Below are 24,450 nucleotides of genomic sequence, written 5' to 3'. Positions count from 1 at the left end.
CATGTCTTGCACACCATGAATCATCTGAATTTAGATCGCATCACAAATCAGTTATCAAGCTTTGCCCGCATATCAAACCATTGCGATCACGTTGACATCTGGCGTCAGTCGTTAATTCATCTTGGGAACAGAACAAGGTCAAGGGAGCCACCCCCTTGCTTCATTCTGCACGATGGCATCAGCTCCTCGAGGTTGATATCTTCACCGCTCTTTCGCGATGACCGATAAAGCGTACTACGGGGATGAATATGAGGGGAAATCAGTCCAACTCTATTCCTTACTCGCTTCATTAGGCTTTTATCGGGTCTTTGAGTGGAGGAAACGAGGCGCTAGTAAACATTCTCGAAGTTTCGTGTACATCATACATCGGTACACATGACTTGCATGGTGATCGCACCACCCCATCATGCTTTTTCAGTGATACTATTCGTTAGTTCCAGATAGCCTTTTTCGTGGCGAGGTATGGTATACTCCGAGTTAGGTCTTGGCACGCAATGGATAATTAGCATTGATTGATGTTGTACGAAAGACAACCGTCATGTAATTCAAGTGCTCCCGTGCCTGCGATTCAAGGCCAGCGTGCGACTAAAGTCCTACGGAATCTACAGCGGCTTGCTAGATTGGGCACTGTGGCGTCTCTTCAAGGTATCGGGGAGAAGGCGTCTGCTCATCCGGGCGAAGCTCCCCGAACCTTGCCGAAGTGGAAGCAAAGGTGATTTTCAAAATCAATGCTTTTGTATATATTATGTCCAACTATTCTGATTAATATCCACAAAGATAAAAAAAAATTACAAGCCAGCACCCATGTCCGTATCAACAGCCCAATCAACCCGTGAGTCGCCCAAAGGCAGCTCCGGCTTGGCCCCCTTAATTCTTGCGCAGATAGAGAGCAATCCACCCAAGGAGTCGATATCCCGCAATGATGCCCAGAAGGATTCCAACCCACTTTCCCGTCTGACCGGTGGAGTACCCATACGATTCTAGCACCCCAGTACCCCGAATGAGACACTGGTCTTCCAAGTCAGTGGACCACATGCACCGGCAACCGGCACCACACGAATAATTCCGATTCGAGAACTCATTGACCATCATACCCTGGAAGACATAAGCCTAATCAAAGTACCAAACAAGTTAGTGACCATTTTGACAAGAAAATAAACTTCTAATAGCAATCCATTCGCATACCTGGTAATCGATGTAGTGGAACACATATTTCCAGAACGGATTGAGGATCTTTTGCGTGACCATAAACCCTCCAACACTCATCCAAAGCCCATTTGCGAATGCGACAAGTGCCAAGGAGATTACAAAGTTTGGGAATATTGATGTCACGAGGACCACAAGTGATTCGGCCGCCACAAGGTCGAGGAATATCCACATCACCCAGGTGAAGAAGGCTTCTGCTGTTGGCTGGAAATTGGAGAGCCAGTAGGAGACGATCGAGAAGAGGAGAGATATCAAAACTGGGCACATTAGTGAGCGGAAATGCGGCAGGGAGTAACGGGTACATACACAGGTAGGGAAGTCCAATGAGAAAGTTTGAGACCATGAATGGTGTCACACCATATAGTCCATTCGCTCGCTCTTTGGCGAACGTTGCCCGGTCCTCAAGGAACGCGGGGACATATGCTACCGCCATGAAAGACATGAAAGCGGAGCCAAAGAACTATATTCCCTGTCAGTGTCGGTATCCCTTGAATTGTAGGTACATATGAAAACTCACAACGGCATTGATAAGCGGCTGTATAAAATCCTGGGTTGGATGAAGACGTAGCCACACTGTCCCCATCATGATAGCCAATCCTGTACCGCATTAACTTCAGTAATCTTTTTCTTTTTAAAAAAAAGAGCATGATGATACTTACCAAGGTACATCGCGATCCGGATTCCATAAGCAATCACATCGCGGTAAGACTTGACAAATGAGCGATGCAGCAGAGCTATAGTAATAGAAACTGCTCCCGCTCGAGCCGTTTCTTCCACCGAGTCTTTCTCGACAAATTTCTCCACCGAGCGTGCTCGCTCAGATACTTGTCTTGATAAAGATTTTGCCTCATTAGAGGTTGCCCAGGCAATCTGAATGACCTCGACTTGCTGCTCTATGTCTTTCGAGCTGTCAAAATCAGAACTGACAGTATCCAAGATAAATTCAGCAGGGTTTGTATGCGCGGGAATTGGATAGCCAATCCCACTGAAGTAATTCTCCACACCCGAGACTGCGCCAAAATAGCATGTTTTCCCTGCCGAGAGAAGCAACAGCTTATCAAAGAGCTGGAACGTCTTGGATGACGGTTGGTGGATACTCGCAATTATGAGAAGCTATAATGCACAATGTTAACAACAGCAGGGAACCCCTCTGATATGCACGTACGTTGTTGGCCCGAGCAAGCTCTCGTGCATATGATATGACCTCAAAACTAGCAGTTGAATCCAGACCGCTTGTGGGCTCATCCAAAAACAAAATCCTTGGATTAGTGATGAGCTGGCTAGCCACACTCACACGTCGCTTCTGGCCACCGCTAATACCCTTCCGAATAGGGGTGCCAACTAACGTGTTTGCCTGGTTCTGGATACCAAATGCTTCCAAAAGTGTCCGGATCCGATCCATGCGCTGAACTTTCGATACAGAACTTGTAGATAGAAAGTGGTGAGTGATCGGGATGGATAGATGCTGTTGGACAGCTGTTATTCTAACTCGACATACCTGGGCAACGAGAGGTCCGCCGCGAACTTCAACGTCTCCTGAACCGTCAACGACCCTATCAACACATCTTCCTGCTCGACGTACGAGGTCACCCGCTGGAAATCCCGGGAGTCCATTTGTGTGCCATTCACGTAGTTCTCCCCGAGAACTCTCGCACCAGACGACGCAGCACGTCGAGCAAGAACGTTGAGGAGTGTTGTCTTGCCACATCCCGATGGGCCCATTAGGGCAACGAGCTCCCCTGTACAGCCGATGTCAACCTCATGGTCTTGATATAGGGCATGGACAAGGATACAAACCATGTTGCACATCACCGCTAATATCATTGATCAGGTCTCGGGGCTGCTTTGTTTCACGATCCTTGACGGTAACCGTTAAACCTTGCCATGAGAAATTCCGAACAGTCTCGTTCATCAAGAAGCGTCCGCTGTCATTGTGCTCCAGGTCCGGGGACCCAAACGTGCCCGAGGGTGGGGGATCGTCCATGCTGCAAGATACTATCAAACGGTTTAAGGCAGATACGAGAGAATTATAATCCAACCCAGGTCTAAGTTCCTGGGCTTAGGTTTTATAATTTTAAACACGGCCATATTACATGCATCTAGACCCACGACCATATAAATCCCTGCCCTAATCCCTGTACAGCATGACAAACGCCTTGTCAGATGTCCGAAGTGGTCCCCGACTGGATATAGGGCTCAACCATGGAATTTGAGCCCGAGCTGACATAAGATTTTGATGGTCCCCGATTCTCCGGGTGAACGCCGTCCTCCGGTGGAGACTGGATTTCAAGAAAAAAAGCCATGGAGGCCACAACATTCTCCAGATGGAATTCCACAACATACTGGCGTTTTTGTCATGTGGGGGTGTGTGGTATGTCTCTGGAGAGGTGTGGACTAATTCCAAATCCCGAGGTTGGAGATCGTCCGCATTTTTACTTAACAATACGGTGCACATATGTTGAAAAAAGCAAATATGAACGAAAAAGAAAAGAAAAGGATGAAAAGAGGGGGAATTTGCCGATGATTTCAGTTAAAAGGAAGCAGACAATGCCATTTTATTCGTCCCGCTCTTGGCGCCCAATGCAACTAAATTAAAATCAAGGTATACTAGCGACACCGGTCTTTGAGAAATACTGAGAACACCCAGAAAAGCGAAATCTAACAAATATGCTAGATTTACATACTATAATCGATAAGTTAGTAATTACTTCTTTAACAAGGATAAGGAAGACTAACCGCTGAACAGGGCTGAGACCAAGAACGCGCATGCCGTTGTTCAGAACTTGGCGGGCAGAGGCATACAGCGCCATACGCGCCTGCTTGACATCTGGCTCGCTACCGATCACCTTGAGAACATCGTAGCTAGAGCTCAACATGTGTGTCATGCGGAACAGATAACTGAGGACAGTGATGGGTTCAAGAGTCTTGGCAGTCTGCAGGAGTACGTCGGGCCATTGGGCCAACAGGCGGACCAAGTCGACAGCGTGCTGCTCGGTCAAAAGATCGAAGTTGGCGTTGACCAACTCGTCAACATCCAACTCGGACTTGCGGGTCATCGAACACAGACGAGCGTGAGCGTACTGCAGGTATGGGCCAGTATCACCCTCGAAGGAAGTCATGGCATCCAGGTTGAAGTCATAACCGTTAACGCTGAAAGGAAACATACAATTAGTAAACGAATCAACGAAAGTAGAGGAAATGGGGGGAGGAAACTGGGTGCATACCGCTTGCCAGTCATGTCTTGCACCATAACAGATGTGATACCGAGGATATCGGCAGTCTTCTCCGGATCCTCGACCTGTGCATACTTGACCTCGTTCTTCTTCATGACCTCGTGCATCTTATCACCAACATCGCGCAGGATGTCATCCAGGAACTTAACGGTACCCTTACGAGTACTCATACCACGGACCATACCGAAGTTAATGTGCTGGCAACGGGAGGCCAAGTCCTTGTGGCCCATAAGCTCAGTGACCTTGAAGAGCTGAGCCAGGTGGAGATCCTGCTGAGCGGCAACAACGTAGATCATCTTGTCGAAGTGGTACTCATTATCACGCTCAGTGATGGCACCGATATCGCGGGTCAGGTAGAGAGGAGTGCCATCCTTGCGAACAATAATGGCCTTGCCAAGCTTCTTGGCACCGTGCTTGGTGAAGTCCACAATAACAGCACCCTCGGACTTCTCGGAGACACCGGCCTCCTCCATAAGCTTGTAGGCATCGGTCATGCTCTCAGACTTGATCTGAGATTCACCGGAGTAAACGTCGAAATCGATGTTGAGACGAGCGTAGGTCTGCTTGTACTTCTCAATACTGAGATCACGGAACTTGCGCCAGAGAGCAAGAGCTTCTGGGTCACCGTCCTCCATACTCTTGAAGTAACGGCGGGCCTTCTCGTCCTCGCTCACGTCCACAAGCTTGGCAAGCTCGGCCTCAAGCTCAGCAACATCCTCGTTCTTCTCCTTCTTCGCCTTGATTTGTTCCTTAAGCTCCTTGATAGGTCCATCCTGATCACCGACCTGACGGTTGATCTTGACGTAGACATCGAACAGGTGGTTGATAGGATCCTTGATAAGAGCTTCATCATTACCATAGTCCTTGAAGCCGTTGGCCAGCAGACCATACTGCTTGCCCCAGTCACCCAGGTAGTTCATTTTGATGACATCCCATCCCATAACAGTGTAAATATTGGCGAGGAAACCACCGATGATGGTACTGCGCAGATGACCGGCGTGGAAGGGCTTGGCGATGTTGGGCGAAGAGAACTCGATGATGATCTTCTTCTGGCCTTTGGAGGGATCGGACGGGTCCTTCTGACCCTGGTTGCCATTTGTTCCATAGGCAGCCTTCTCTTTCAAGATGCGGCCAAGAACATTGGTGGCCAATGGCTGACGTTTGCAGAAGAACTGGATATGAGGGCCAAGCTGAGTTGGGGGATGAATAAGGTCGGAGGCGGGGAACTTGGAGACAAGATCCTTGGCAAGCTCCACGGGGTTTTGCTTAATCTGAAGAGAAGCAACCTAATCATATGCAACAAGACGTTGTTAGTCCAAGAGCTCATGACCATATACGGAACATGCGAATTGCGCATGGCATGTGCCACATACCGGCAATGAAAGATCACCCTTGTCCAAAGTACTGGTCCAGGCAATGCGCGCGTAGATCTTCTGAGCATCGATACCAGCGGCTTTGCTTAACTCCTCCGCAATGTGCTGGCGGTAGATATCCATCGGGTTCAGTGTCGGGAAGCAGCCGGCGAACTGAGATGTCTGTGCCGTGGATTGGAGCGAGAGAGCCTCAACAGAGGCGGGAAGAGAAGCTTCGGACATGATTGAGAATCGTCGCGATGTACCGAATGCGCGTATCAAAGTCGGAAAAGTCGAAAGTTTAGAGGGGCAACGCAACGGAGAAAAAATGGCTGTGAACCGCCGAGCCCCGCTTAGACAATGACCCATAAAGAGGGGGGAAATCTCTCGGGGATCTTTTTTTTTTTTTTTTTTCTTTTCTTTCTTTTTTGACTCAAGTCTGACTCAAATAGGGCGGTGAGTCACGTGCTTCATGGGAACAAAGAACCTTGAAGGTGCTCGAGGAGTCACGTGTCATTATTATCTGCAACGTTCCAGTAGTAATCGGATTGCCCGGTTAGTCACGTGTATCCCCAGCCCTGAAATCTACTACAGCATGTTATGCACTCACTCCACTTCTCTGCATCTATAAAATTTGCTGCATTATTTATCATTTATCATTTATTATTATATTATGGCACAAGTATTCTACGTAGATTTTACATAGGATTGTCTTCTTCTCTTACCTATAATGTACAACTACATAAGACAAATAACGGATTGTCCAAGTCGATTCTAAACCCAAGATGCAAATTCATTGAAATTACAGTGAATGTCTGAATAAGTATGTGTTTCCCAACATATTCGCTTTCAACTTTGATATTTACTTTAGTAAAGAGCAACTGGATCAGATATATCCAAGCCTACCCGGATTATGCGTTGATTCGTCGTCCTCTCAGTGGATTCCATCCCTCTTCTCCAGTCACGGATGTACATAGTTCAATTTCACATTATAACTACATATAATGCTTTTGTCTCGCATCTGAGGTCTTGAGCGATTCTATGAAGTTTCTTAATCGCCCGATCTTTAGACTTCTATCCCACGCAGTACCTCTGTTCTTTTACCCTAACAAAGATATTAAGAACGTTAAGAATCGCGGCAAGTGCACGAGTTCAATCAATGGTGAATGACAAGACCTATTCTTGTTATTTAGCCCTGTAAAATAGTGGGAAATACATATTCAGGAACTTGAAAGTGCGTTTGGCGTGGCAGTGCGCAGCGCGGCTGAGCAATAGGCAAGCCCAAACGGTACTGCGCTTCCCCTGATATTATTCCCTAAATGCGTCTGTCACTTTCACGCTCACACGTCTCTCACTCTTACTTTGCAACAAAGTACACACAATCCATCATCTTCACAGCCAGTGGCTAATTATTCTGATACTTCCATCCTTTCTCTAGCCACTAAGTACTCTTTTCAAAGATCTAGTACAAACCCATCGACACCATGGATTGGCAACCGTTCATAAACCTGTCTCAATCCTGAGCTTGCTGAAGAGCTTGATGAGGTGATGAATAGACCCACGCCAGTCGGCACCATGCCAGATGAGGCCTCAAACGCCCAACCCGGAGCCGACACTGTTTTGACAGATGAGTCTTGGTGGCCGCAAGGCAAATACTGGCGTGCCAGCACCCCTTTCGAGCCTACGCTCTGGGCGTAAGTACTACTCTGATGTCCCAAACTCGTGTACAATGTATTACTGGCTAACACAGTATCAGGTCCAATGCTAAGCTATGCAATTGCCCAGAGCATGGCAAAAATAGTTGGCCAGCAGAGCACGCCATTTTCGTGAGACTCTCTTTAGTGTTTGCAGCTTCTGTATACTTGACTGACATGTCCCTCCTGCAGCACATCCCGAACTGCGCGAAGCGTTGCCCTTACTGCCCATGGAAGACGAATAGAAATGGAAAGGGCGACAATCCAGCATCTAATCTGCGTCGTCACATCCGGCAGTACTACATAGTGAGTTCTCCATACACTGAACACAAGTAACGTCATACTAACTTGGATAAAAGATCGACGAGGCAGACATATTTCCCTGTCTTCAAGTTTACCGCTCGTGCTTGTATGTTTACTCGTCTTTCCTCTATTCATGGTCCTATGCTAACTCTGTTACCAGCGATCCTTCCATGGGGGTGACATAGTAATTTTATCCACTCTGTTTCTTTTCATGGCTTTTGCTGACCTTTTTATCTTTCCAGCGCTAACTAAAAGCTCACCCGAGGCGGTCCTCCTAGCCTGGAGAACAACACTGGCAACAACACTGAGAACAACAACAGATTGACCTAGAACGATGCAGATGTGAGCGCAGGGGCTACCTGTAGCCCGTTCCTTTGTCAATTCTTTCTCGTGTATCTCCCTTTTACAAGCGCTGGCCTCCAATGACACCTCTAAAGGGATACTACGATGCCCGGGGATTATGGGGCTTGGTAGTGTTACAAGAAAACAATGAACTGCACAAATGATTTCAAAGCTTCGCCTCCCGATTCGTATTCATCAAAGACCTGACAATCGGATTAAAACATAAGGCCTTTGTTCTCACCAAAGGACCCACAACAGGGAATATAATCTTAAAGTCGGCTAGTGCCATGTATTTATTGGCCCTCAACGCCCAGTATCAAGTTCACCGACAAAGCAGCATTGTATTGCAACAAAGGACTGGACGGAATCACTCTCCACAGACGTCGCCATCTTGAAACATCAGCCCTTCAGCAAGCAAACGAACCTTGGGAAACTGATAAGATGTCATATTACATTACGATCCTCAACGGTCCGGGTGTGGATGAGAGTCCCGAAAATCTATGGGTTAATCTCGGCTTTACTGTCACGGAGTATTTTAAACTTCGCACTGATGGAGCCCTGATTTGTTTTATGCTGGAACGTATTCGGGAGCTGAAGTTCAAACTTACTCGTGAGCCCTGGGATCGACGATCTCGGTGGTGTATCTCAATTCCAGTCTCCAAGATGCACAAAACCATGGACGGAGCTGCTAATGACGCCTTGCAACTGGTGCAGTGGTACAAGACCCAAGTTCTGAATGGGAATGCAACCATCAACCGCGAACTGCTGTTTGATCGGAGGCCTTTTCATGATGGTAGGGAATGCTGCAGAAATAATGTGTGTGATCGGGTGCTGCATCCTGAGTGGTGGGGTATAGAACTTTAGTGTGTTTGTTGGCTGACTTGAATAAATATAAAATCTGCAAATCCTTGTATTTTTTGATAAAGTGACTACATTTAGTGCGCGTTCAGGGTTTGAGAACTTTAGGAGTTCCTGATGTCGCTAGATATTAAGTCAGAGTCATTTTCTAATGTAGCGATTGTAGCGGCATCAGATTGTCCCCTATCAGTAACCACCCTATCAGTAACCAGGCTGTATAAGTACAATTGATGTTGCAACTTAAGAGTATCTTTGTTGCACAATACGTGGCATCCTAAAATTGTTGAAGATATTCTGTTTCCACTGCAGATCCACAGTAGTCAAGGTGGAGAAGGATATGCGACTGAAGAGATGTCCAGGTGCATTAATTGCTAATGCTTCGCTTAGGACCAGCTTTAGAAGTTGATCGAAACCCATTACCGGGTCTTGCGTCCATTCAATTGATATTCGGTTAATCTCGATATCGCCCAATGGCAAAGTTCAGAGATCTGACTGTAAGATATATAGTTAGCACGAGTAAGCCCCAATGTAATTAGTCTTTTGCAAAGTCGCAAGGACTAGGAAGTATAAACCCGATGCATTGATCTGACCTCACCCCCGGAATGAATTCGGAAACTAACGACTACCTGAGAGATAATAATATACGATGGATATTGTTTCTATGGTATGTTGTAGTACGGAGTAGAGTACGTAGAAATTATGCTTTCGGGCAATATCCGCCATGTACAGAAACTCCAAGTTCTCCTTCTATTTATTGACCAAAAATATAGAATATCACTGGACAAGGGCAGTGTATCATACATATTCGGTGGAGTTGCGAAGCTAATGGTATTGGCGTCCACACCTTTTGGCATCTCGTGTGTTTCAAAGTTTCCCTCCACTCAATCGGACTAGGCCTTCTAGGTGTCACCAATGAGGTCTTTTGTTCCCATCCCGCGCAAATGGTATTTCGCATCTAAGCCTTGAAATCGGAGTTGCAAATGGTCCGATGACGACAGGTGTCTCGTTGACAAATACACTGCTTGGGTGCTCCACGACGTCGCCTAATGGTCTCAAAAATGAACACTATCATTTCTATTTTTACCCAATATACTCACTCTTTCTAGCATGGGTCTTCATGAGAGATTCCCTACTTATGGGGGTCGCGGCCTAGCGACCTTCGCCTCGGCATTACTCTGGGCGTCATTGCGACCTTCTTCCTTGGCACAGACCCCTATTTCTTGGGTAGGAACATTGCATTTTATATCCCCTACTCTCTTAAGGCAATACTAACTACTGAACCTTGGAATAGTTGTTGACGACAGCCACAAATCTACGGTGTTATTTCCATACTCCATGGCCTGGGGAATCATATTACAATTGTGCAAAAGGTGGACGAACCCACACAACTTTCTTCTGTTCACATGGATAACGGTCTTCTTCAACTTGGCTATTTCCATTAAGAAGATAGCAGTGGCTGCATTTCCGATTGAATTGAACTTAGAAAGCAGTATGCAATCTTCTAATCTTTCCGTCTATCCATCTACCTGACAGCCACCGTCTAGATAGATCCTAAAATACGACGCAGTCTCATCGTCGTCACCGCTTTGAACATCATTCTCAACACCAAGAGCCTGCACTATATATACTTCATTGGTGCAGTAGCTACGGTCTCTTGTTTTCACCTCGCCATCACCCGCATTACTATGTTAGTCCCTTTACGTATTGACCGGAGTTCAGATGAGAGTTGAGCTTCCTTACTGGAAGCGGTGGTCAGTCCCTGGGTAGCAAAGCTTACCATGGGCGGTGGTCCTTCCTGTAAAGCTACTCTTTACCTAATTTGCAATTGGACCGAGTGACTCGCTAACAGTCCTACAGGTGGCGTTGGCGTCCTATTCTGCTAGGGTGAAATCGAAGAACGGATCGTCCTCATCACCATGTCCATCCCACTGGTCTGGTCCATCTTCCAGCCTCTAACCCACCAATGCATCAAACACGGCAACTGAAGCCGATCTCAATACAAATATGACGATTACGGTCAGTTCACCCCAACAAAATGAGGACATTAATCTAATGCTCCAGTTGTCACAACTACTATCTCCCTTTTGTCCGACAAAGGTGCAACATTACCAGATACCGTAGACTATGAAGCATCGGACTCCATCTCCAGATTCAAGAAAGAACCTGAGACATCTCATATGCTCCTTAACCGCAATGGTCACCCGGAGAGCTGGGTGTAAATATCCCAATCTAAGGGAACAGAAGCGTATTTGAATGGATCCAGACAATGCAAGTTCGCTTTATGGTATGGTATATACAGCCTCCCCATGCATGAAGACCCAATGACGGAGATACTACAAACCCATAGTGTCCTTGTGCTTATTTCACACTACGTGAAGCTTTTGAACCAATGCCGAATGTACATATACTATGACGGGCAAGAGTGGGTGATATGTAAATAAATTTATGCATTTATTAAGGACGATTAATAATATGGTATTGATACCAAAATCTAGGCAGAATTTCAGACATTCGAGCCTCGAGGCACACATTCTAATCCCTTGTAGGCTGAGGTCTATGGACATATCTAACCGCACACCAACCAAAGATTATACATCAAAATAAAAATGCTTCGTGGTCGTGCTCAGCTAGTTTTCTATAACCAATTCACATATATGAAGAGTAGAAGGTTCTAAAACAGCAACTTTTCGTTGATTCGCAGCGAATCCCCTAGAAGCAGAAGACCTGGTCCTCCAGCTTGCTGACGGGGCGCGCCTTGGTGTATCCAAGAGCCTCGGTGGACTTCTTCATGGCGCTAACCATGGGAGGAGGACCGCAGAGGAAAATCTTGACATCGGCAGCGGGGGCGGGCAGGCGCTCCTATAAGAAAGTTTAATTAATACCGAAGTAACACAACAGAGCACAACACGGAAACTTACCTTAATCATGTCAGGAGTGACGAAGCCGACACCGCCGGTCCAGCCCTCAGGCGGGTTGTTGAGAACGTAGTAGATGCGGAATCCATCGTCCTCCTTCTCCAGCGCCTCGAGCTGGTCCTTGAGCAAGATGTCCTCGGGGTTGACGTTGGCGAAGATCAGGTCGACCTTGGTGGTGTCGTTACCGCCGTTGCGGGGACGATTGCGGATGATAGCCTTAATAACCTGCAGCATGGGGGTGATACCAGTGCCACCGGAGATCATACCAATGTGGCGGCACATGTTGGGGGTGTACACCATGGCGCCCTTGGGGCCGCGGACCTTCATGTTGTCGCCAATCTTCAGTTCAGTAAGATACTTAGAGATGTTACCCTGGGGGTACGCCTTGACAAGCAGATCGAAGTAGCCGGCCTCATTATCGGAGGAGATGGGGGTGTAAGAGCGAACAACCTCCTTAGGTTGACCGGGGATAGTAGCGGCGAGAGAGATGTGCTGGCCAATGGGGAGGCCGAGGATATCAGTGGGACGGGGGAGGGCGAAGCGGTAGATGGCGACATTGTGGGAGATCTCGTTCTTCTCCTTGAGCACGAAGTTCTGGAACTCGGTGGGGTTCAAGACCTTGCGAGGCGCAGGGCTTACTAGGTAGGGTCAGTACAGTTACTCGGCTCCCCCACTCCGATAGATAAAAGAAACACGCACCGCCGGTGAAAAACATGAAAACGGCCACCACTCCAGCCAGAGCGATTCCATAGGCGATATAATCGGGCTGAACGGCATATACAAATGCGATGAGCAGGACCGAGGGCGCCACGGCCGTGGCGATGGCGTCGAGACTGAGAAAAATCAGCCATTGTTCGATATCGTAAGGGATAAAGAGGCGAAGAACATTAGCTCACCTCATTATGACAAAACTCAAATACTGTAGTCGAAAAAAAAACAGTTGCGATAAAAGCAGAGGAGAAAGGAAGAGAGAAGATAAAAAGAAATGGGGGACGGGCTGGTCCGCCCAACGGAATTTCCCACCTTTTGGGGTTACGATTTCCCCGACATTCTGTGTTTACTACTTGACTTGAACTCGTCTTACTCGATTACTTGACGTTTACCGAGGTGATTGGCTTATTCGAACCGCCTTTTATTTCTTCTTTTCAAAATCTGCATCAGAATGCCCGGAGTACCAGAAACCCCCGCCTTTAATCTCACGGAATTGGACCACAAGCTGCTGGCCATGACCGACGAGGAATTCGTATATCATGACTGGGAAGAGCTAAAAGGCATCATCGGTAAGTGTTCATATGTCTCCAAAGATATCCCGGAAGCAATTCCCCTCATGCCGCATACCGTAATAGCGCGAAATGATCTCGGCGTACTCAAGCGGAAGCCTTCCGATCTCCGCCGATACCTGGCCTGGACACAAGAGACCAAAACCAAGTATGGCACGATCATGAATTATATTTGCCAGCAAAGATTACAGTGGCCTTTACCCGTAAATACTACCACGGCTGCATTCAAGAATCCCATTCCCTTTGCCGATTCCGAGGACTACAAGATCCTCCGCAATGACTGGCCTTACGGCCTGACCCCCGGAATCTCACATCTCGTCGTGTGGCTGCGCACTCCTATCCCTGTACAATCTGACGAGGGCCATTTGACCGATGAATCTCGTGCAATGATAAACAGTTTTGTTCGAAAGACCTTTGTCGACCGATTGGCCAAGGATCCTCACAACTTCTCGGACCCTGACTCCCACGTGTTATGGTTTAAAAATTGGGTTGGTCTACAAAGCGTCAGGGCATTGGAGCATGTTCATATTTTGGTCCGTGATGTCCCCGAGGATATTTTATTCGAATGGGCAAGCGAGTGAGGCCTAGAAGGCTTTAATTGCTGGTGGGGATTGTTTATAGACATTTTTGCCTGATTCGTCAGGTTTGCATCAGCGGCATCTTACAACACGAGGCATTTCACTCCCAAGATTTTTACATCAGATATTTCACGGCATCATTGAACAAAAGAAAAAAGATCACAATGATAAAAGATAGTTGTCGAAAGGCTAAAACTTTTGGTCACCCCCCAACGAACACAAGTATTAGTAGCACACTCGGAGACACCCCTTCTACCATGAAGGCCGTGGTTCGTGGTCACCTTGAGGTCTTTCCCCATACTCAATCTTGACTTGATCCGTGCGATGAATCTTGCCGACCACATGGGCCTCTTTCCGGAGCTGATCTGAGTTCAAAATGCTTTCCTGGCTGCCGCTCCTCGTAGCCCCAATATTCGTGGTCATGAGGATATCGTCATCCTCGCGAGTGTTGTTTGATTTCTTTGTAGGTCTATCCGTATAAGAGCGCATTTTTCCGCTCTCGTATCGCCCGTGAGAACTCCAGGAACGTTTACCTCGGATCATTTCGTATATCGGACCCAAGGTTGGGATGCAAGAGGCCATTATGATGATGTTTGACTCGATACTAGCAGATGAGAGTCAGATATAAGTCTTTATATAATTCTGTACAGATGCCCTCGGGCTGGAGAAAAGCGGGAATAGTTTGAAAACATACCTTGTCCAGATAACAAGATCTGCTGTTGCGTCTGTTTATGGAGTATCAGTGGTAGATCTCTTACTTTATGCAAAAACAACCTACATGTCGAGTCCTCCGTATTATATAAACCTGGTAGTTGTAGACACTTGACGATGGCCATTGCACAGGCTCTGTGTGGACGATCAGATACGGTTCTCCAGGCAGTGATGTCCATCAACTTACACGGCGCCCAACCCCAAAGCCGCACACAGGGCCAATTTCTTCTTGAGCGACATTTGAAGCTGTAGCAATACCACAGTCGGGTAAATTGCAAGATATAGATCAACGACTGCGGAGAGCACTGTGAAAAGGTTAGTTATTCTTCTGCGAAAGACATGCCACGCACCAGCATACCTCCAGTGAATATTGCATAGCCCACCAGTATCGTGGTCGAACGGCATGTTTCCCCTTCAGTCATGAGATGAATCATCCATAAAGCCTGGGGAGGATCACACATGGTGAAAAGGACGATAATGCAGATGGTCGATGCTACGAATACCGCGGCTGTCAATATCCATAGCCATATTCGGTGGAACCGGGTGGGATTCATGATGCGATTGAGAAGAGCAGCGATTGCGAGTTTCGGGGTTGTGAAAGACATGATTCCAAGTGCAAAGTTTGCATAATTAATGACTAGAATGTGTTCGACAAACTCCATGCCGCCTCTTTCCATCAACACCGAAGTATGACTCCCGTAGCCCAGAAGGACATTCACCGTGGTGAGAATTGTATAACTGGTTACCATAACCTATAGAATTGGTATCTGCGGTGGATGAAAATCAATTGAAAAATACTTACCATTGCTGCCACAATAATATAGTCATCGAGCCCAATATTCTTTAACATCCGGGCTCGGATGTAAAGTCGCAAGGATACCATAACCGCACTTACACTGAAGAAGGCCCAGAAGACGCCTAGGATGCGCGGACCCTTTGATTGGCTCATATATTCAGCGTCCATGGTTGCCATGATGGCGAGAGCAGTGGCTGCCCTGCCCCTTATAGGAGAATCGCGACGATATCCTCTGTCCTGGCTTCAAGACTAGAAATTGTAGAGTAGGCGGGGAGCAATTATTAAAGCTGAAATTTGAGACCAAATTATTTCTGCAAATCATCTTCCTATCACTTCGTATAGCACGTGCCAAGGGGGTTGATATAGCAGTCGGGCTAGCCCGGCGGCGGTCATGTTTAGATGATTTGACCAATCGATTGTCCAGGAATAGAGACATCAAGCCCTAATATCGCAAGTGGCTTGAAAACAAGTACTTTGTTCACTTTACTTTTGGCCCCCATCCACTACAACCTTAGCGCGTTCCCACTATATACGAAATGCTATACATGTATCTTGATTTATATGATAGCACGCATAATAATATTCTATAACACCTACTGAATCCGAATATTCCTGGGCCTGCTAACTAGAAACCTAGAAAATAATCCTTAATGTTATTATCCCACCTTTGGTGTCTTAATTTCTACGAACTAGTTTGTGAATCCCTCGTGGAGCTGGAGCCGATCGTCTTGCACTATGTGGAGTTGTCAATGCTCCAGGCTGCTCCAGAATTCACTCGGCTAGGACAATGGCACTATGTTAGATGCATATACTCTGCATCATTTAATAATTTGTGGAGTTGCCTCAATAGTAGAACGGATTAACCAACCAATTGCTGCCTTAGATCCTTTAATCTGGGATAATATGGTTATGACACTAAAACCAGGATAGTAGTCTTGTCAGGGGTCCGGCTATTATTCACCGGTGCATCCCGGCACCAGCTAACTAAGATTTAGTGTAGTACGAGTCTCTGTCATTGCGGGGATTACTTTTAAGCCTACCTCTTCGCCCTCGTACATATGCATTGCAGCAAGCACAATTCATCATGACGCACTCCAACGAAACCCTGAATGGTTCCGTCAATGACAATGCAGATGTAGAACGTCTTGCTCTTTCCTCAAACCTACCAGATGCTGTGCCTGATCTCCTTCATACCGTTACAAGCCATGGCAAAGACCTCCTCGCTCAGGATCCAGAAGCACGGGCTAAGCTGCTAGAAGCTGCCCGATCATTGACCTATGCATTGGAAACCCCCCGAGAGGCAATTATTCGGCACTGCTGGTCCGAGGTGTGTTGTAACTGCTATCTGCCATCCTATACTGCTTGAAGCGGGTGAATATTGTTTGGACTGACAGGTATTAAATTTGCTTAGTCTACGAGTTATGCAGCCCTAGAGACCGCCGTTGATATAAATCTCTTCGCTGCTCTCGGCACAGATGACAAGCCAAAGACTGTCGCAGAGCTTGCTGAGGCAACCAGCGTGGATTCAATCTTGCTCGGTCAGTAGTTTGTGTATACACCAGCAAACACCAATACCTGACAAATTCGTATAGGGCGATTGATGAAGCATCTCGCTGCAATGGGAACAATCACCGAGACCGGCTACAACGAATACTGCCCGACTGGCTTTTCAAAGACCCTCACAGTTGAGAGATATAGTGATGCCTTCCCGCTCATGTAAGTTGATATTCGAAGCTCCATCCCCTGAACCATGACTGACGAGTTCAGGACCCGCCGTTTCACCAAAGGAATTATGGCTCTACCGGCCTTTCTCAAGAAAAACAACTACCAAAACCCCACAAGTCCCACCGATACAGCTTTCCAGATGGGCTATGAAACAGACATGGGTTTCTTCGGACATGTGCAACAGGAACCTATCACGGCAAAGCAGTTTAATAACCACATGTCAGTCTACGCGCAAGGCCGATTCCGCTGGATGGATCCCGGTTTCTACCCGGTTCAAGAACAGCTTATAGACGGGGTCACGATTGGCGAGGACGATGTCCTGCTTGTGGATGTTGGAGGTAGCTTTGGTCATGATCTATCCGATTTCCGTCGGAAATGGCCTGAAGTCCCTGGTCGTCTTGTGCTTCAGGATCTGCCTGAGGTAGTGGTTTCCGTTAAGGATTTACATCCCTCTATTGAAGTTACTGGCCATGATTTCTTTACTGAGCAACCAATCAAAGGTACGAAAACAGAGGATTTTCACATGTCCTTACGCACTGCAATTTTGAGACCACCAATTGCTGCAATAAACTAACATTTTGTCCATTTAGGAGCTCGTGCGTACTATATGCATTCTGTTCTGCATGATTGGCCCGATGAACTTTGTCGCAAAATCCTCGCTAATATTGTGGCGGCTATGAAGCCCGGCTATAGTAAGGTGCTGGTGAATGAGAATGTGATTCCGGACACAGGAGCGTACTGGGAAACCACAAGTCTGGACTTGATTATGATGGAAATTGGATCTGGCGAGCGTACGGAACGTCAATGGCATGCATTGCTAGAGTGTGCTGGACTCAAAATTGTCAAGATTTGGACTGCCCAGAGGGGTGTGGAGAGTTTGATCGAGTGTGAGCTAGCTTGATATGTTGTGCACAATTCATTGAAACATATAGTTACAAAGAACTACATTGCAAGAACTGTAATGGAAATAGAATAAAAAAAATTGTTCGGTATCAGAATACGCCAGCCAGCTAGTCCATCGAAGCAAGTCCCCCGAAGCAAATGTTGATTACAATATACAAAGAGCACACCTGGGCAATACGACAATCAGGTCTTCTGCTCCTCCACGAACTTTAGAGCCTCTTCGCGCGAGACAACATCAATAGTACTGGCCTTTTGCCTGAAGCTCACACCATAGCACTTCTCTGCCACATGTAACATTTCAGGTCGGAAAGTAGTGCAGATGAACTGCCCGTTGGTCGAATCTGAGATGGACTTGAGCATCTGTGCAACGGCTGTCCGGTACTGAGCATCCAGGTTGGCGTCAATCTCATCGAATAGATAGAATGGTGCAGGGTCGCAAGCCTGGATGGCGAAAACGAGTGCGAGAGCACAAAGACCTATGACGAGGCGGTTAGCAACTATAAAACAATGTATAGATTTGGACTGGAAATGCTTACTCTTTTGTCCACCACTCAGCTGCTGAATGCGCTGTTGATCATCGTGCTTACTATTAAAGCTCACACTAATGCCGACACCGACGTAATTTTCGACGCTCTGTCGAGCTTCCTCGTCATCTGAGTCAACATCGTCATCGAGTCGTGTAGAACGGTCTGTCTTCCTTTGAATTATAAGACGACCACGACCAGCGGGAACAAGCTTCTCGAACACATTGTGGAACTCGCGTGAGACCTGCTTGAAAGTGCGTTCAATGGCCTCATCCTTGCGTTGATCAAGAACAGAAATGAGGTCATCGATGGACTTTTGGGATGCATCCAGCTCAGAACGACGTGTGGTAAGGGTCTCACGCTGCTTGGTGAAACTGTTATATTGTTCAAACGCCTTCTTGTTGACATGGGAATATTTCTTAAGAGCCTCGTTGGTCTTGTGAAGCTTTTTGACAACAGTGTTGGAGTCGGTGTTTTGGTACTTGGTGAAAGCTTCATCCGGAAGAACACCTAGGGACCGGATGTTAGCCGCACACTCAGCGCCCTGCTTAGTGAGCGCTGCCTTCTTTTGCATGCTCTTCTCCATACGGCGCTGATGTTTCTCGATGGATCGAGCGAGTTCTTCAATTTCCCGTCGGGTCTCCGCATTGCGCTGTTGTAGATCCATCACACGAGTATTGCCTTCTTCAATTAAGGTGTCAACCTCCTTCAGTCGTGCATTGAGTTTCTCCAGAGCCTGGCCGATGCGCTTCACTTCACGTTGTGTCTCTTTCAGGTTACCCTGAACTTGCTCGTCAGCGATGTCAATGTCTCCGTTGAGCAATTGGTCAAGGCGGGGGTTGAGGTTCTCTCGGAGCTCAACTTCCAGCACCGACTTGCGTGCCTCGAGCTCACTGCGCTGACCCGAAAGCTCTTGGTATTGACGGCGCAGATCTTGCACTGTACTGCTCAAAGTCTCTAATCGAGCTTCCTCTTCGTTGGTGAGAGCTTTCTGGAAAGGTGACGACAGCTCGGTCTGGAATGCATTGACCTGGTCATTTAGTGCCGCAAGGTTAGACTCAACATTTCGAAGAGCGCGTCGCTTGGCATCAAGAGTATCTTTCTTGTTTTGAAGGAGATCACGCTTGGCTCTCAACTCATGTCGTAAGGGTCCACTGCTATTCTGGACCTGGTGTCTCTGCTGCTCAAGCTTTTGCAGTTCACCAACAGCTTTCGTGATCATCTGGTCGAGTTTCTCCAAGTCTTTCCGGATTTCGGTACCGCGATTTCTCTTGGTTTCATATTCATCTCGCCACTTGCCTAGACTCTTAACAGCGTCCAGTCGCGACTGACGGGAGTCATGGTATCCACCAGTCAGGGCACCACGCTTGTCTGACCGATCACCCTCTGGAGTGATAGCATTGACGCCATGGCTTCGTGCGTACTGTGACGCAACCTGCAGATTGGGGCAAATGATAGTCTTGCCGAATACGTGCTGGAAGGCTCTTTCATATGCCGGATCGTACTGCAACTTGTCGATCATGGGTATCGTGTCACTAGCACGAGGCATGTTCATCGGCCTAGAGAGAAGTCTGTTTAGAGGCATAAATGTCACACGCCCAGCCTTCTCTTTTTGTAGAATCTCAAGAACCGTTGTAGCGGTTTCATCTGTGTCAACCACGTAGTGGAATAAACTCTGGCCGGCAGTGACTTCGACGGCAGTACGATATCTTTCACTGACATCGAAAAGTTCGGCAAGGGTACCGTAGACTCCTTCAAGGTTATGCTGGCGCTTGATTCGGCGCACTGCGGCGGTTCCACGACTGGTGTTGTTATCCATCATTTGCGAGAGATTGCGCTCAGCGCGGTCCACCTCCTGGGATGCATTCGAAAGCACGGAGTCAAGCTTTGCTTCTTCTCTCCAGAGTTCTCTGCGGAAACATTAATATCTAGTTCTAGTGAATTCGTCATTCAAGGCAGCTTACTTTCTTTGGTCCATGAGGCGATCTCTTTCATCTTTAGCATCTTGGACTTGTTGATCTACAGAATGCATCGTGTCGCCGCGTCCATCGATTTGTTGACGCAAACGTTCAGTTTCTGGCTCCAAAGCAGAAATCTCGCCTTCTAGGTCTTGGATATCTTCTTGTGTCTGCGAGATAACACCCTGGACAGTGTTGATAGAATTATGGCTCTCGCGGATTTCCATGTTCAGCCACTTATCGCGCTCGGATTTGTTCTTGAATCGCGAGTTTCGACCCTGCTTCGCATACAGACGCTGGCGCGATGTCTCGGCATCCGTCAACTGTGATTTAACAGTGTCTTCCTGGTCTTTCAGGGAATTGAACCGAGGGAGAATTTCCCGATGTTCGGCTTCACGTTCAGCAATGGCGGTCTGAACAGAGCTGAGGTCAGAGTCGTAGCGTGATTTCAGTGCCTGTGCGGCAGCCTGGTTGTCAGAAAGAGACTTGGCCTGCAGTTCATTCTGAGCCAGAGTCTTAGATGCTTCACGCCGTTCGTCCTCCAGTTGAGCCTTGTCAACCTTTAGGAACTCAATCTGTTGCCTGCACTCAGCAATCTCAGCGTCGATCTGAGCCATGGCCTTCTCGCCTTCAATGAATTGGTCACGATTATTGTCGGCATCCTCAACGCCATTCTGTCGTCGCTCTTCGATCTCATTGAGAACCTTACCGATCTCCTGTTGTTCAAGGGAATAAATGGTATATTCTAGACAGCGGCGCTCCTTGTCTTTCTCCTGATAGCTCCGCAGCTCGTCCTTTTCTTCTTCGAGTTCGGCAAGGCGTTCGTTAATGTAGTCGAGGAGTTCGTCAATCTTGGCGCGCTTGCTGTTGGTCTCGTTCATAATTTTCAAAGACTCCGAACGACGAGCTTCGTAGACCTGAGTGCCGGCGACCTCCTTGAGCAAAACCAGGCGCTCGGAGTCCTTCATGTTGGTCAACGCAGTAACTCGACCTTGAGGGACAATGTAATAAGGGTTGGAACGAGAGAAACCAGCCGACTCGAGCAGGTTCATAACATCGTTCTTGGTGGCATTCTTGCGGTCGAGAGTGTATTCATCCTTCTTAATGCCAATAGTACGACGCAGGACGACCTCGGGCTTGCCAGTGGGGAATCGATCGTCGGAGTTGTCGAAGATAATTTCAACGTAGGCGGACATCACAGCTGAGCCGGAACCTTCCTGCTTGGGGTCAACCTATGTAGATCTAAGTAATACCAAGAGACATACGTGCAAAAGTGCTTGTCGTTCCTCCCTACCGAGATGAGTGTAGGCATCGCTGAGAACGAAGCGAATGGCTGCGAAGAAGTTACTCTTCCCGGAACCATTGCGACCGACAATGACGTTGTGTTTGGGGGAGAATGGCTCAATGACCGTTTGATCTTTGTAGCTGAATATCGCGGGAAATCAATAAGAGGTCCATGAAGTCATGTAATTGCGAATGGGGTGGAAAGTACCTCTTGAAGCCTTGGATAATGATCTGCTTGACATACATCTTGAGAGGAAACGCGCGACGCGAGGATCAATCAGAACACCCTCGGCATAACGCGCTTGGCGCAATAGTAAAATTAAGAATGGAATGTGCCACAAAGATCGCAGCAAGTAGATCTCTCCAGCAATGAACAGACAAAGACCGAGGGGTATCGTGATTGTGTTGCAAAGCCTTGGAGATTGACTACGCGAGGAACGAAATTAGCGCGTCTCTTTGGGCGCGGGGTTCTGCCGGGCGGTGACCCTAATGAGCCACAGAAAAAAAAAACCTTGGGACCGACGGATATATTTAATTTCTACATTCTCAACATTGAAGATCCAGAATGGCTTCAAATGAGAATACTGCCCCGGCAGTTGGTATTGCCGATGGCCTCGCGCCGTCGCATACATACGTGCCCAATGAAGGCTATGTGAACCCTGATACTGCAGACTCCGCTGAGGCGGGGCAAGAACTGCTAGATGAGCAGGAAGAAGAATATGAAGAAGACGAGTACTACGACGATATTTTCGACGAGGAATTGGATCGTGAAGATATTCTGTCTTCCGATAATTCTGATCTTACCAAAGCATACAACCGCCAACGCAGAATCAACGACCTCGCTGGCGACTCCAATGTCCCCAGATGGACATACCCCAAGACGAATACCCAGAAGCCTACCGTGAATACCTCTGCGTTCGTCGATGACCAGGTCAAATCTCTTACTCGCCATGCTGCAAAGATCAAGCTGGATGACGCACAGGCCGGCATTTCGGGACACAGCAACAAGCATGGAGATAAGGCAGACCGAGCCACATCAGAACAAGTGTTGGATCCTCGTACGCGAATGCTTCTACTGCAGATGATCAACCGAGGCCTTGTTTCAGAAATCCACGGATGTTTGTCGACTGGAAAGGAAGCGAATGTCTACCATGCCATGTCTATCTCGCAGGAAGACGAGGATGCTCCCCCACTACACCGTGCGATCAAGGTCTATAAGACAAGTATCTTGGTATTCAAGGATCGTGATAAGTATGTTACTGGAGAGTTCCGTTTCCGTCAGGGATACAACAAGAGCAACAACCGCGCCATGGTCAAACTTTGGGCCGAGAAGGAGATGCGAAACCTGCGAAGAATCTATGCCTCTGGTATTCCTTGCCCCGAGCCTATCTTCCTTCGCCTGCACGTCCTTGTTATGGGATTCATTGGTAGCTCGAAGGGTCTGGGCGCACCGCGTCTCAAGGATGTGGACTTCAATATCCCTGAACCGGAAACTCGTTGGCGCGCACTGTACATTGAATTGTTAGGCTATATGCGTGTCATGTACCAGACCTGTCGTCTGGTGCACGCTGATCTGAGCGAGTACAACATTCTCTATCATAAGGAACGCCTGTACATCATCGATGTCAGTCAAAGTGTTGAGCACGACCACCCGCGCAGTCTGGAATTCCTGCGCATGGATATCAAAAATGTCAGCGACTTCTTCCGCCGAAAGAACATTCTGACTCTTGGTGAGCGGACTGTGTTCCAGTTCATCATCGCCCCAGACGGACCGGTTGATGTGACCGCTGGCAATGATGAGATGGCGAGTGCCATCGAGAAGCTCCTCCTTGCCCGTGAGGAAGGTAACGATGAGGCTGAAGATGTCGAGACTGCTGTCTTCCGTCAACAATATATTCCCCAGACCCTAGAGCAGGTGTATGATGTCGAGCGTGATGCCGAGCGCATTCGCGATGGCCAAGGTGCTGACCTGGTTTATGGAGACCTCCTAGCCGGCGGCAAAAAGAAGACCACTGCCCCTGATGTTGTTGAGGAAGACGCCGAGTCTGATGAAAGCGGCGGTGTCTCCGTCTCAGGATCGGACGAGGACGAGGAAGAAATAGACCCATTCGCGCCGAAGCCGCCACGAGGCAAGCGTTTCGAAGACAAAGACTCCAAGCGTGACCACAAGGCAAAGGTGAAGGAGGAGAAGCGTGAGCAGCGGGCAAACAAGATGCCGAAGCACTTGAAGAAAAAACTTGTTTCTGGATCTTGCAGAAAGAAGAAATAAGCTCACGTAGTCTTCTGACCTTATCTTTGCATGTGCACGAGTTGCAAATGTTTGCACCCTGTGTCAATCTACCGCTTGGCATGATTTGATGATGAAATGCATATATGGATGGAGCATTGGGCATTTGATACCTTGGTCTATACTTGATAGAAATGGGAAAACATAAAATAAATATTTGATGCAAGCTCCTCAAGACTGAACCAAAAATTCTCATTGGAGTAAACTATTCATAGCAGATGGGGTATTCACAACTCTGATCTAAAAAAGAATCTCGAGGTAACTTATCAGAGCTCTCTTTGGACGTCACTCCAATCCGTCCTCTCACCAAAAATTCCCCACAAGTGCCACCAAACAGTGCTTACATCCCGCAGAAGACGCAGGAGTATGCATCTGGAAAATGAGCATCGAGCAGGGAACATAAGCGTGAGCATGACGGAAGGTCAGACCTATTGTGTTTTCGTCATTTAAGTCACAATCATCAATCATACCATAGTCACGATACATTGTAGTAGCTAAACA

The 24,450-nt window shown here is 47.6% G+C and overlaps 10 protein-coding genes across 10 annotated transcripts; 5 read left to right on the top strand and 5 right to left on the bottom strand.

Moving 5' to 3' along the window:
- Positions 1-867: 867 nt before the first annotated feature.
- N7479_008017 (putative ABC transporter) lies at positions 868-3,190 on the bottom strand (the record flags this gene model as incomplete). The annotated part of the gene is made up of 8 exons (XM_057255711.1): positions 868-1,110; positions 1,186-1,463; positions 1,513-1,666; positions 1,724-1,803; positions 1,866-2,319; positions 2,372-2,630; positions 2,705-2,945; positions 3,004-3,190. 8 exons carry the CDS (start codon positions 3,188-3,190, stop codon positions 868-870), a joined length of 1,896 nt encoding a protein of 631 aa, XP_057109573.1.
- Positions 3,191-3,882: 692 nt separating this feature from the next.
- N7479_008016 (arginine--tRNA ligase) lies at positions 3,883-6,034 on the bottom strand (the record flags this gene model as incomplete). The annotated part of the gene is made up of 4 exons (XM_057255710.1): positions 3,883-3,889; positions 3,943-4,356; positions 4,431-5,725; positions 5,813-6,034. The coding sequence occupies 4 exons, from the start codon at positions 6,032-6,034 to the stop codon at positions 3,883-3,885; spliced, it is 1,938 nt and encodes a 645-aa protein (XP_057109572.1).
- A 1,332-nt stretch (positions 6,035-7,366) lies between these two features.
- Positions 7,367-8,118, top strand: N7479_008015 (uncharacterized protein; the record flags this gene model as incomplete). Its single annotated transcript, XM_057255709.1, has 3 exons — positions 7,367-7,485; positions 7,548-7,791; positions 8,044-8,118. The coding sequence occupies 3 exons, from the start codon at positions 7,367-7,369 to the stop codon at positions 8,116-8,118; spliced, it is 438 nt and encodes a 145-aa protein (XP_057109571.1).
- Positions 8,119-8,571: 453 nt separating this feature from the next.
- Positions 8,572-8,994, top strand: N7479_008014 (uncharacterized protein; the record flags this gene model as incomplete). The annotated part of the gene is made up of 1 exon (XM_057255708.1): positions 8,572-8,994. The coding sequence occupies one exon, from the start codon at positions 8,572-8,574 to the stop codon at positions 8,992-8,994; it is 423 nt and encodes a 140-aa protein (XP_057109570.1).
- A 2,703-nt stretch (positions 8,995-11,697) lies between these two features.
- Positions 11,698-12,804, bottom strand: N7479_008013 (cytochrome b5 reductase family protein; the record flags this gene model as incomplete). The annotated part of the gene is made up of 4 exons (XM_057255707.1): positions 11,698-11,847; positions 11,907-12,541; positions 12,603-12,736; positions 12,800-12,804. 4 exons carry the CDS (start codon positions 12,802-12,804, stop codon positions 11,698-11,700), a joined length of 924 nt encoding a protein of 307 aa, XP_057109569.1.
- A 261-nt stretch (positions 12,805-13,065) lies between these two features.
- On the top strand, positions 13,066-13,764 carry N7479_008012 (GIG1 family protein; the record flags this gene model as incomplete). The annotated part of the gene is made up of 1 exon (XM_057255706.1): positions 13,066-13,764. The coding sequence occupies one exon, from the start codon at positions 13,066-13,068 to the stop codon at positions 13,762-13,764; it is 699 nt and encodes a 232-aa protein (XP_057109568.1).
- Positions 13,765-14,013: 249 nt separating this feature from the next.
- On the bottom strand, positions 14,014-15,445 carry N7479_008011 (uncharacterized protein; the record flags this gene model as incomplete). The annotated part of the gene is made up of 7 exons (XM_057255705.1): positions 14,014-14,365; positions 14,456-14,486; positions 14,540-14,607; positions 14,660-14,777; positions 14,831-15,224; positions 15,275-15,313; positions 15,368-15,445. 7 exons carry the CDS (start codon positions 15,443-15,445, stop codon positions 14,014-14,016), a joined length of 1,080 nt encoding a protein of 359 aa, XP_057109567.1.
- Positions 15,446-16,352: 907 nt separating this feature from the next.
- Positions 16,353-17,894, top strand: N7479_008010 (Winged helix-turn-helix transcription repressor DNA-binding; the record flags this gene model as incomplete). Its single annotated transcript, XM_057255704.1, has 5 exons — positions 16,353-16,595; positions 16,680-16,806; positions 16,861-16,984; positions 17,036-17,493; positions 17,584-17,894. 5 exons carry the CDS (start codon positions 16,353-16,355, stop codon positions 17,892-17,894), a joined length of 1,263 nt encoding a protein of 420 aa, XP_057109566.1.
- Positions 17,895-18,079: 185 nt separating this feature from the next.
- N7479_008009 (chromosome segregation protein SMC) lies at positions 18,080-21,908 on the bottom strand (the record flags this gene model as incomplete). Its single annotated transcript, XM_057255703.1, has 5 exons — positions 18,080-18,372; positions 18,433-20,330; positions 20,385-21,595; positions 21,644-21,803; positions 21,871-21,908. The coding sequence occupies 5 exons, from the start codon at positions 21,906-21,908 to the stop codon at positions 18,080-18,082; spliced, it is 3,600 nt and encodes a 1,199-aa protein (XP_057109565.1).
- Positions 21,909-22,227: 319 nt separating this feature from the next.
- Positions 22,228-23,931, top strand: N7479_008008 (serine/threonine-protein kinase RIO1; the record flags this gene model as incomplete). Its single annotated transcript, XM_057255702.1, has 1 exon — positions 22,228-23,931. One exon carries the CDS (start codon positions 22,228-22,230, stop codon positions 23,929-23,931), a length of 1,704 nt encoding a protein of 567 aa, XP_057109564.1.
- Between the last annotated feature and the right edge of the window lie 519 nt (positions 23,932-24,450).

Source organism: Penicillium vulpinum (genome assembly GCF_028829585.1).
Source record: "Penicillium vulpinum strain IBT 29486 chromosome Unknown utg000003l_segment0_segment0, whole genome shotgun sequence".
NCBI classification, from domain to species: domain Eukaryota; kingdom Fungi; phylum Ascomycota; class Eurotiomycetes; order Eurotiales; family Aspergillaceae; genus Penicillium; species Penicillium vulpinum.
The sequence above is the reverse complement of the archived record's forward strand: the minus strand, read 5'-3'. Positions and strand labels throughout refer to the sequence as shown.